The sequence below is a fragment of the Urtica dioica genome, chromosome 6 (assembly GCF_054948205.1).
Source record: "Urtica dioica subsp. dioica isolate 48M chromosome 6, U.dioica_male_clone48M_v1_H2, whole genome shotgun sequence".
Lineage (NCBI taxonomy): Eukaryota > Viridiplantae > Streptophyta > Magnoliopsida > Rosales > Urticaceae > Urtica > Urtica dioica.
Window position 1 is genome coordinate 39001219 of NC_142761.1, and position 13037 is coordinate 39014255.

Genomic DNA, 13037 nt, shown 5'->3' on the forward strand with positions numbered 1-13037 from the left:
TTAACTCTCACAGTTAATATGCAGAACTAGACTTGCGACCTTCGAACAGCCGGATCGGCGTAACCGCGAGAATCGCCGATGTTCGAAATCGTTTTTGGAAAGAGGTTTGTCACAATTAATCAGATTAATCGTGACAGTTAATTGAGATTAAGTATGACAGATTAATTGGCGAAACAAAAAATCCTAGAATATGAAATCGCCGCCACAGTCATCGTCATCTCTATACTCACAGCATAGCCTCCCATCAGCATCGTCCCTCCAAATCTCCGTCGCTGCTCCACAATTCACTGATGTGGTCGTGCTCTGACATAACCTCTTACGTCTCGTCGCTCCTCCAAGGCGGCTTGCTCTTCTTCAGCTCCTCCTCCGACGGAACCGTGCAAGTCTGGTCCCGCGACGGCGGCGGCGGAGAGGCCAGCCTCGTCGTCGCTTCGTGCTCCGCCATGAAATCTGTCGTCGTCTCCGGCGACCGACTCTACACCACCCACAATTATCGGTACGGAACACGGATCATCGCCGCCATGGAAATCTGATTTCAGTTCGTCTGTCCTTGCTCCACTAACGGAGCTCCATCGTCGATTTCGATCGGATCGACGTCGCAAGACCGAGCGAAGCGTACTTAAATCCCTAATGAAGGTCTTCTGCTTCTTCGGCGCCAGAGCGTAGCTCACTCCGATCCGACGATGGTGAGATCGTTGAAGGAATGGAGGTTGATGAATATATGGTAATCGAAGATAGTGTTGTTTGGTTTGGTTGTGATCGGTAGATCAGGGGATGATATTTTATGCAAATTAATTGTTTTGGTTAATTGCTTAATAAAACACAAAAATTTTATTATTATTTTAAAAGTCCCCTCACTAAATGAATAATATTATTAACAAATCTCAAATATATACAGCTCAATTGACATATTAGAATAATATTTTACTTTTATACACTTAAATGAACCCAAAAAGTAATTTAGGGACCATTTATGCAAAAGATAATAATAATAATAAATAAATGAATGTCAATGTGAAAATGTATGACTTTCCTATAAAATTGCTGAAAAAGTTTTTTGCGCTAAAATCGACAAATAAAGCAAGTGAAGCCACAAATGATAACTATTAATGTCACTAAAAATGATAACTATTTATAATATTAAAAAAAAAAAAAAAAAAAAAAAAAAAAAGGAATGTATGTTTTTGATGTATAAGGAATGTTTGTTACGGATCAGAAATCACCCACGGTTACCAAATAAAGAGAAATAAAGTAATTATAAATCCTCCAAAGAGAGAAGGCAAAGTTTAAGACGTCGTAAACTACGCCCCCAAATTTGCCCTTCTGTTATAACCGAAATCTATATTTTGTTTCTTATTATTATCATTATTGAACAAGCATACATGTTATTAAGCATAAATTAATATATAGATCTGATTATGGGTTCTGTAGCGTAGAGAAGACCACGTGACGCGATTGGTTTTTTCTTTTCCTTTTCCCCTCTCTTTACTAAATGGCAAAGAGAAGAAGTCAACGTAGTTTTTTTTTTTTTTTTTTTTTTATTATTTTTAACAAACCTCATCTATGTATGTACCGTGAACAAAAATTGGCACCCAACGTTTTTAAACCTTGGCACCCAACAGGCTTTTCAATTTTTACTAAAAATTATTTTACCAAAATTTTTAAAACGATTGGACTTTTTAAAAAAACTAAAAGCAGACTTAATAAAGCAAGCCAAACTAAAAGAGATCGATCATGTTTGCGAAATTTAGGTTGTGTTTGGTAGTTAACTCAAAAAGTTTTTGTTTTTTATTTTCTAATTTTTGTAGTTGTATTGAAAAATTATTTTGCAGTTGTTTTCAAAAATCTGTTTGGTACCGTTTTCATTTTTGTTTTTGAGAAAGTGAAAAAACTGAAAAAAAGTGTTTGGTATAGTTTTCATTTTTGTTTTTGAAAGAATGAAAAGAGAAGATGAGGAGAAGGGGGAGAGAAGAGAAGAATTTTTTTTTTTTTTTCCAAAAACACATTTTATTTGTTTTCAGTTTTATTTACTCTTTTACAAAACAACTTCAAAATTTTTTGAAATTTTTTTCCAAAAACTTAAACCAAACATGTTTTCAATTTTTGTTTTCAATTTTTTCAACTCAAAAACTAAAAAATTGTTTTTGAGAGGAATACCAAACACACCCTTAGCTATTTTGAAAAGAGCAATACATTTCGTTAATAAAATAAAAAGAAAAAAAAACCTTGTTTCGTCCGATGCTTATTTGTTTTTACCTACTCAAGTTTACTCATTTACCCTTAAATCTTTTGACATTCTCTTTAAGCGGAACATTTGACTCTGGACCATTTTAGTTAAAGTTGAAATGTTAGCTTTGGTTTTAACTAAAAAAATGGTTTTATATCTTTCTCCTCATCGTTTTTTAATAGGAATATTGACATATTTGCCCCTTAAACTATAGTCCGTGTAACAACTTGCCCCTCGTAATATAAAAACTCGATCTTTGCACCTTAATACGACATTTCATATCATTTTAATCCTTCCGTCTATTTTCAGCTCAAACATTCCGTTAAATAAAACACTGTAAGCAAATTTACATAACTACCCCTAAATCAGACTAAAGCAATACATGTTCGTTAATATTTAAAAGTAAACAATTTAAAAAATAAAAAAGTTATCAATATTTCTCTCTCCTCTCACCTTCTTCTTCGTACCACCATCACCATCATTTTTTTAACCGACCACCATTACCATCTTCATCTCTTCGTCATCACCACCATATACATCCTATATTCTCCTTAAAATTAATGAATAATTTAAATTTCTCCCTAGTGGAGAATAGAACAGAATACAAACTCAAGTTGACCAGCCATTGTTGCTCTCATACCCACTATCACTTTGTGTTTGTAGAAATTTTTTTATTAATCTTGAATTAAAAATCAAAGATCAAAGATTAATTGGTTGCTCGAAGCTATAAGCCTCTCTTGACAAACATGCTTCAAGAATGAGAAACAGAGGAAAGAACAAGTCCATGGCTGAAATTCTAACTATATGAACCTCTCAAATCCAAACGAACTCCAAAATTTCTCAGTGAAAAATCCATGGCTACCTTGCAAGAGTTCAAGCCGAGAATGTCCCATTTTTTCAAGGGCTTGTCGAGAATGTCCTCTCTCGTCCTCCCAGGCCTAGGGTACCATCCGTATGGAAACGGCCTCGCCATTTGCACTCGTAACTCTCTCATCCTCGTCACCGCAGTTGTCGTCCTCTGTCGGTATATCAAACAGAAGAGTCTTTCTCTGAAGCTTCTTCTCCTTCGCGCTTCCAAGTTGCGCCTTTTCGGTCCATGGCCTCAGCCGGAAGCGTCGGCAAGAGGGAAAATAGTGCCGCCTTGCTTCACCGGGCGGTAGTACTTGGACCGGTAGTGAGGCGTTTTGAAGGCGGGAGCTAGGGTTTCTTCTTTCCGACGATGGGAGCGGAGTGGAGGCGGATACTTCGGGACCGGAATCGGGGGCTTTGGCAGTGGCGATAGGGAGATCTGGTGGTCGTTCGGCGGCGTGGATGGAGAGAAGAGAACAGATTTATGTCGGGGAGAAAAGCTAGAATCGCCAAGGAAAATGTATGAAGCTCAGAGCTTGGGATATGTGAATGCAGTGAAGATTAAAGAGATAAGAAATCGGAGATTTTTTTTTCAGTATTAAATTCAAGAGGAAGAGGGAAAATGTGTTCGACGAAATTCCCGAGTATAATTTAGTTTCAAAAGGAAGAGGGATACTTGGAGAAGCTTCGAGAATGTGGATATGTTTCTCCGGTGACCTGGATTGCAGCGGCGATGGAAGATTAATTTTTTCTCTCACGAGGAAGAAGAGGGGGGAGAGAGAGAGAGAGAGAGAGAGAGAGATGAATTATATTTTAATTTATGTTCATTTATTAATTTTTTCATTTAATTTTTAATTTTTTTTATTATAAAAGTCAAGGACATTTATGAAATTTCTCTTACTTTATTTGTCTCGTGACGAACATGTGTGTATTTAACTGACAGAATGAGCTCAAAATACACAGAAGGACGAAAAATGCACAAAAACTGATATTAAGGGGTGAATTGGTCGATTTTATATTATAAGGGGCGCATTGTAACAAGTGCTATAATTCAGGGGGCATTTATGTAATTTATTCTTTTTAATATTGCCTATATATGTATATATGATGTTCTAATTAAAATTAATTAACGTTTTAAAATAGACCAAATTAAATACATAGCAATAATTATGAAAAAGCAGATCTACGGTTTATTATGACGTTTCTAAGGATGTTGTAACAGATTAAGAAACAACTTGACAGTTAGCACAATAACATAAGCATGAGAGTAAAGAGACACAAGAGATGGTAACCATATTCGGCCAATCGTGCCTACTTCTGGAGAGATGATACTCCCGGTGGAAAAATAACTTCACTAAACAGTAGAGTAAATACAACGTCGGACAACCATGGATGATCACCTTCCAAGTTTTCTATCACTTCAAACTACCTTAGCAATTCCTAACCCAGACTCCCCTTGTGTTTGAGTTCCCCTCACTTTCCACTCACACTCCCCCAGTGTTTCAACAATGTTTATAACAATATGTGTTTTACAATAACTTGAATCAACACACAACTAACTTTGTGACAAATCTCTAACAATGAGTGTCAATAAAAAGAGTAACAAGTACAACTAGGACACAGTATTTCGGCGATGACTACTCCAACCAAGATGCCTAGAGGTGTAACTCTACCAAAGAGGGAAATTGACCATTATATAAGACACAAACCAACATAGTATCCTTGGTTCGCTCCGAGAAATATAGCCATCCCTACCCCCTCACGTCAATCCCACGATCGGAATAAGCGCGGAAGCAAATTAGGTAAAAAAAATTGTTAGCAGAATTCCACGTCACTGTACTGACGTGTAAAACAGACACCTCATGTTCAAAGATGATTTTTCCAACATCACAGAAAACAACAGTTGCCATAACAAAAACAGTAAACTCATCGTAACAACAAACTATTTACTATGTTGATAAGTTTTTTTATATTAGTAAAGTACTTATGTGATAGTGTTAAAAAAAAAATTGACCACGCTAGTTTGGCTATTTTGTTAGAAAAAAAAAATCGATAATTTTTACTATTTTAGTTAAACAATTAATTAAGTAATTAAGATTGATGTTGTTTAAATTGATTTTTTTTTTTTGTGATTAAAAGGAATGGAATTTTTATTACTTCGATTTAGTTTGTTGTGGCAAAAATGACAAATAAATTGTAGGCTTATGTCAATAGTGACAGATAAATTTGTAACTAACTTTTTCCAGAAAAGAAATGTTGCCGATAAGGATGGATGATGATGCATGGCAACCAAATAGAATGATGTATTCATGGGTCCATTTTTAAACCTACTCTCTCGTCTCATTTACATGTTTCTGTTTTTTAAATTACTAGTTACTAGGACCACTCTCTCTAACCCAATAAACGCCAATTTGAAAAATAAAAATATAGAAAATCCTACTAATAGAACAATGCGTTAAACTTATCAAAGTTTATGATGTCGAAGACTTTTTTTTTATATTTTTAAACAAGCATAAATAAAACGAACGATTCAGGCTATTGAGACTTGAAAATTTGAGACATATTATTGGTTTTCTCTTGCTATTCCTATAAGGGACAAAAAATGTACTCATTAGTAACTAGGAGTACCATTCTTCGTTAACTCTCAACCTCATATCTGAACAAACATATCGACTGATATCACTGCAAGTCTGCAATCACATAATGATCATGGAGACAATACTAAATGTGTCTGAAATTCATGAAATTCTCAATCCTCAGTAGCGATGATATTTTAACCGCACATCACCGCTGTGAAATAAATATGGTTGGTCAATTGATGCTCGTAACAGCGATGGCGATGCTTCGTGAAGGGATATAGCTTGTGACTAGGGGGCTTAAGTGCCTCCTTAAGAGAATAAATTTCATCTACCCCCTGAAAGTACATAAATATTACAAATTTTTTTTTTTTAAAAAGTTGCAGAAGATTTTGATTCCAGGCTCAAAAGCATTACAATTTTTTTTTTTTTAGAATAGCATCCTCCGCTAGCAGCGGGAGAACCGTCCATGCTTTAAACGACATATTTAGCTAGTTAATGTGCAACCTCATTACAAGTTCTCGGAACGAAACAAAAATCGATATCATCAAAATAATGTGCAAGATAAATAATATCTGCCATGACAATGCCCGAATCCGAACGGCCTATATTACCGTCCTTGCGTGTCCTCTCGCTACAGCCCATGGTGAAGGGTTTTCGGAATGGTGAGAGAAACCGGGCAGCCCTGGTCTATATCCATCCCTCTCTTTGAAAGAACCGTGCGAGTAGGAATCCATTTCTTGCACACCCGCCAAGCAAAGAGCCTGGCTTTTTGTGCCACCCGAACTCTCCACAGCTCTTAGCCCACCACCCATTAGCCTCTGGCACACTCGAGGAAGAGGGTCAGTTAGTTGAATCCATCTCCACATAATAACGACTTCGCACCGAGTATTCACCGTTCGCCGAAAATGCCATATGAGCGAGTTCGGCACCTCCCTTACCGTACAAGGGATTTGAATAATGGCTTCGGCATACTTCTTAATAAGCATCACGCCGATCAGATTCACATTCCATTCACCCGAATCAAGTTTAAAATCAAACACCTTGATACACTCTGGAAGTGACGGTGAGTCGATGAGTGAGAAAAGCCTTGACCGGGGGATCCACTGGTCTTGCACAATGTCCACCGATTTGCCGTTATCGATTTGCCATCTCGATCCCTTCGTGATGATCTCTTTTCCCCACACAAACCCTCTCCGAATATACATATCCTTAAGGACCCGGTTGACCAATGAGTCGGGGTCCGGATAGCCCGCCATACATTCTTCGCAAGTAGAGCCTTATTAAAGACTGCGATATTCCGAAATCCCATGCTCTCCCCTCCTCCGTACTTCCCCACATCGCACTCCATTTAGCCCAATGGATCTTCCTATGCCCCTTCTTATCCCCCACCAGAATCCGGCCACCATCTGTTGTATGTCGTCAATCAGCCCCCGTGGCAACCGAAAGCAGGTCATCACATATGACGGGATTGCTTGGATAACAGACTTCGCTAATACCTCGCGACCCACATGAGAAATCATCGCACCCCTCTAACCTTTCACTCTATTCCACACTTTGTCACGAATAAAAGCAAGTATGTCTCTTTTCCTTCTTCTCACAAAAGCCGGCATCCCGAGGTAGCGTTGGTAACACTCTGTCAAAGTCATCCCCAACAACCCCGCCAATGATTGTCGTGTATGTTCCTCGACGTCTTTTCCAAAACACACATTGGACTTTGAGAAGTTAACCAACTGATGCGACGCCTTCGAATATGTCCGAAGACAAGCTCTCACCATCCTCCCTTCACTTACGGTAGCCTTAAAGAAAATAAGACTATCGTCATTGAAGAACAAGTGTGAAACGCAAAGCCCGTTCCTTCCAAAGTGGATACTCGTCAAGGCTCCCTGGTCCTCCTCCATATGAAGGAGACTAGACAGCCCTTCCGAACAGAAGAGGAAGAGAAACGGGGATAAGGGATCACCTTGACGGAGACTCCTTTGGGGGTAGGCGCAGCCATGTGTGATGCTGTTGATGTTGAAGGAGAATCTCACCGTCGACGCGCAGTTCATCACCTTCGTGATCCACTCTTCCGCGAATCCCATTTTCCTCATGACCGCTCGGAGATAGCCCCATTCCACTCTATCATAGGCTTTTTCATGTCGAGCTTGAGCGCCGCCACTCTCCCATTCCTGAACCTCCCTCTCCGCATAGTATGAATACCTTCAAACCCCACGATCACATCATCTGTGATCAATCATTTGCCACAGAAAGTGCTTTGGTTCTCGGAGATGACGAGGCCCATCGTTTGCTTCAACCGATCAGTTAAACAACGTGAAACAACCTTGTAGGCCACGTTGCACAGATTAATTGGTCTGAAGTCGCAAACCCATTTGCCTCTCTCGCCTTTGGAGATCAACGTGATAGTGGTGTCATTAAGGGCCGCCGGAGACAAGCCATCGTTGAGTATGCGCAAGCACGCCCGCGTTAAAGACCCGCCCACGACCGACCAAACTTCTTGCACTACTACAAATTTAATTTTCTGGTGCGATAATTTGGGCATTGGTGAGACTTCCATCGCACCCGATGCCTATATTTGTTCTAGTGTTGTAGAATAATGCCGGAAATCCATGTGGGCAGGAGGCCTTCAATGGATCCATATCGAATACAGCCTTCTTGACCTCCTCCTCAGAGAACAGGCTTAGGAGAATGTCGTTCCACTCCTCGGATGTTCGCGGTCGGATCAGCGTCAATCGAATCGGACGAGGGGTGGGCCGAGGTGAAGATCTTCTCAAAGTACTCGGTTACTACTGTCGACTATGACTAGTCTTCCTTCAAGTGGACACAATAGCACATCTCATGCTCGTGTATAAATCTTGTTCATAATTGAATTCACTATGAGCTTTCCCATGCATATATACTTCTCCAACCTTTTCACTGAATAACTTGCGGAAACCAGCTCCTCTTTGAATTAATAGTTGAGTTCTCAAATAAAATAAAATAAAAAAGCAAAAATTAATACACAGGATAGCAAGAGCACATAAACTGTTGATATCACAATACTGTAAGATATACATTACGAATATAGAATATATGGATACTAATTACCGTATATTGTATATGGAGTATATTAAGTAAATACGTTATGATATATCTCTCCATTTATGGTCTATCAAATCCCATAATTATAGCAACGAATCAATACACATTAAGCCTCTCATTTCCGTTTCTCTTTGATGGAAAGGAACCGGTTTATAAATTGAGAGAGAGTTGTTTTGGTCCCTAAGCCTTTTAATCTCATTCATAAACACACACCATCTAGTTCGAGGTTATTTCGGTTTAGAAGAGCAAAACGACGTTCCTTGACGCCGGCGAAGCCATTCCGAGTCACCGATAAAGCTCCGACGATTTTCCGATAACAATGGCCGGAGGTAAACGCTTGATCCATTTAGCTTCCGCTTTAAGGTTCATGTTTCTAATCATATGTTTTTGGATTAGAGACTTGATTATTCTTACATTTGGTATCAGAGCTTTATCATATCTCTGCCTTGTTTATTGTTTACGGTGTTGTTATTTTTCCATTTCGAGAATTTTCATGATACACGTTATTTTAAAACTATCACGTCCAAACGTTTTAAAATTGTTTTTCGATCGATTCTGTGCTTTAAAATCATGAAAACCGTGGAGAAATAAGGGAGAAACTGTCAGGTTTTTAAATGGGTTCGCGGGTCAAAAATTTGTTTTTGTGGGTGAAGAAGATGACTTTGAACGACATGTCATTTGTTCCATTAAATGATTTATTTTTTTGTCATTTTTAATTACACTGTCGTTTATAAGATCTAGAGTATTTTTGTTGATACACTTCTTGGTCTGTTGGGCTTCAATTTGTTTATATTGGGCTTCGATATTTTTTAAGACCCATTAATATGCATTCAGTTTGCATTTTCATACGTTATTTGTTTTTGGCTCATACTGCTTTACGTTTTGTTTTGATAAAGCAATATTAAGTTGATGTTATAAATTAATTTTTGCTTCATATTATTGTTGATACAATTATTTAATTGTACTTTAAAGGTTGATGCTTAATCATTTGTTTTGTTAAAATTGATATGACATCGGTTTTGGGCTAATACTGTACGTACATAATATTGAATTCATCCAGATTATTAATTTAATATTATACTGTTTGCTATGTACACCTTAGCAATTTATATAAATGATATTTAATTTTGTGCCTTAATTATATAAGAATAATATATATACTGTTATTGTTTATATATATCTTTTAGCATTATAATTGTTTGCACAATAAAGAAATAAATATCATTATATTGTTTAGAACCTTATTAAAATAATTATAAGGTTAAGTGATTTATATTATCTTAATTAATTAGAGATTAGCCACAACATCTTTAATTAATATAAGTTATACTTTAGAAATAAAATCACATAAAACAATAGTTGTAGTTAATTATATAATATATTATGAAATATACCCACGGGAATTTTATAGTATTTGTATAATTAATTAGGATAAAATATCAAATTATATTTCCTAATTAACCCACAGGTATTAGGAAAATGAACATAGTTTGATAGTTTTATCATAACGTGTGAATCTAATGGAATTAGAATTTTAGCCCACAGGCAAATTTTATGTCTCTAGATTCATTAAGTACATGTTTTGCATTGGTAAATCATGATATAGTTAATTTCTTCAAAAAACATAATTCTTATAAGCATGTTTAATTTCTATAAATTGCAGCTAGTCAAACTGTTAGTTACTCTGATGTTAAGTGCGATGTCCCCGAACTCAAAGGGGACAACTTTAAGGTTTGGAAAGAAAGAGTTCTCCTTCAGCTGGGATGGATGGATATTGATTATGCCATAAGGAAGCCTGAACCCCCTAAAATCACTGAGAAAAGTACCCCTGATCAGGTTGATCTTTATGAAAAGTGGGAGCGATCTAATCGCCTCTGCGTTATGTTCATAAAGACCAAAGTATCTGTTGGGGTTAGGGGTTCAATTGAGGAATATGACAATGTTCGTCTCTTAATGAAAGCAATAGACGATCAATTTGTCACTTCAGATAAGGCTTTGGCTAGTACTCTTATCATGCAGTTCTCATCCGTGAAGCTCACTGGAATAGGAGGTATGCGTGATCATATCATGCGTATGAGGGATATTGCGGCTCAATTAAAGACACTAGAAGTTGAAATGTCTGAAACCTTTCTGGTTCACTTTATTCTGTGCACTCTGCCCCAACAATATGGTCCATTTAAGATTTCTTATAACACACATAAGGATAAATGGTCAATCAATGAACTCATGACCATGTGTGTTCAAGAGGAGCATAGGTTGGCTATGGAACAGGGTGAGAAAGTGAATCTGACTTTCTCCGAAAGGAAGAAGAAAGATCGTGCCAAAGGCAAAGGCAAGCTCTCTGTCAAACCGGACATTAAGAAAGAGTCAAAGTGTTTCTTTTGCAAGAAGAAAGGACACATGAAGAAAGACTGCTCTAAGTTCCAGAATTGGCTTGAGAAGAAAGGTATTCAATTTTCGTTTGTATGTTATGAATCAAATCTAACTGATGTTGATCATAATACTTGGTGGATTGACTCTGGTTCTACAATCCATGTTTCAAATACTTTGCAGGGTATGCAAAACCTACGGAAGCCAGTGGGTAGTGAGTGCTATATCCTCTCAGGAGGGAAGATGAGCTCACATGTGGAGGCTGTTGGTTCTTGCAATTTGGTTTTGAGTACTGGTTTTATTTTGCATTTAGAAAAGACCTTTTATGTTCCTAGTTTTTCAAGGAATTTAATTTCAGTTTCGAGACTTGTACCTTTTGGTTTTGGTTTTAACTTTTTGGATGATGGTTTTACATTATTAAATAAATCTAAAACTGTTGGTTATGGTACATTGTCTCATGATGGTCTTTATTCTGTTACTTTGCAAAATAATACTGCTTATAACTCTTTGAATGTTACTGCTGGGTTGAAACGTTGTATTATGAATGAAAATTCTTCTCTATTGTGGCACCGGAGATTGGGACATATCTCCATTTTAAGAATCAAGAGGTTGGTGAATGAAGGGGTACTTAGTACTCTTGATTTTACTGACTTCGAGACTTGTGTGGATTGCATTAAGGGAAAGCAAACCAATAAGTCTAAAAAGGGTGCAAAGAGAAGTACTGAATTGTTAGAAATCATACATACTGACATTTGTTGTCCAGACATGGATGCTAGTAGTCCAAAATACTTTATCACTTTCATAGATGATTTCTCACGATACATGTATCTCTATTTACTTCGTTCTAAGGATGAAGCTATAGATGCCTTTAAAGTTTTCAAGGCTGAAGTAGAGTTACAATGCGGTAAACAAATTAAGATAGTGAGATCAGATAGGGGTGGTGAGTATTATGGTAGATATACAGAGAATGGACAAGCACCTGGGCCATTTGCGAAGTTTCTTCAAGAACATGGGATTGTTGCCCAATATACGATGCCTGGTACTCCAGATCAAAATGGTGTATCAGAAAGAAGAAACCGAACTTTAATGGACATGGTGAGAAGTATGAGGAGTACCACAAAACTTCATCAATTCTTGTGGACTGAAGCACTAAAGACGGCTGTGTATATATTAAACCGAGTTCCAACCAAGGCTGTTTTAAAACGCATTTTGAGTTATTCAAAGGTTGGAAACCCAGTTTGCAACATATACGCATTTGGGGATGCCCGTCTGAAGTGAGAATTTATAATCCACAAGAAAAGAAACTAGACCCTAGGACTATTAGTGGGTATTTCATTGGATATGCCGAGAAGTCTAAAGGTTATAGATTCTATTGTCCATCTCACAGTACTAGGATTGTGGAATCAAGGAATGCAAAATTTCTTGAGAATGACTTGATTAGAGGGAGTGACCCATTGCGTGATTCGGTCTCTGCAATGGATCACAATGAAGCTGAACCTTCTAGTTCAAGTGATAGATTGATTATCATACACACTCCTCAAGCTCAATCATGTGTACGACAACCAACTATTGAAGTTCCACAAGTTGATAATGCTGATCCTGTAGATCAAGTTGCTGATCAAGATCATGATGAAGCACCATTAAGAAGATCTACTAGAGTTAGAAATTCAGCAATCCCTAGTGATTATGAAGTATATCTGCAAGAAATGGACGGCAACATTGGAGCCGAGAATGATCCTGAAACGTTTTCACAAGCTGTAAGTTCTAAAGAATCTAACTTATGGCACGAGGCTATGATTGAGGAGATGAACTCTATGGGAAAGAATCAAGTCTGGGATCTTGTCGAGTTGCCTGATGGTGTAAAAGCCATCGGATGCAAATGGGTCTTTAAAACAAAGAAAGACTCACAAGGCAACATCGAGAGACATAAAGCA

At 37.5% G+C, this 13037-nt stretch overlaps 1 protein-coding gene across 1 annotated transcript; it reads left to right on the forward strand.

The window, feature by feature from the left end:
- The first annotated feature begins 9014 nt into the window (after positions 1-9014).
- On the forward strand, positions 9015-11769 carry LOC149394020 (uncharacterized). The gene is made up of 3 exons (XM_089617490.1): positions 9015-9062; positions 10397-11179; positions 11287-11769. Exons 1-3 carry the CDS (start codon positions 9053-9055, stop codon positions 11316-11318), a joined length of 825 nt encoding a protein of 274 aa, XP_089473616.1. The 5' UTR covers positions 9015-9052; the 3' UTR covers positions 11319-11769.
- Positions 11770-13037: the final 1268 nt, after the last annotated feature.

What these genes read in the sequence shown, in the direction of transcription:
- LOC149394020 (XM_089617490.1), top strand. An exon ending in GAATTGGCTTGAGAAGAAAG is followed by an intron (nt 11,180 to 11,286) that starts GTATTCAATTTT and finishes AATACTTTGCAG; the next exon opens with GGTATGCAAAACCTACGGAA.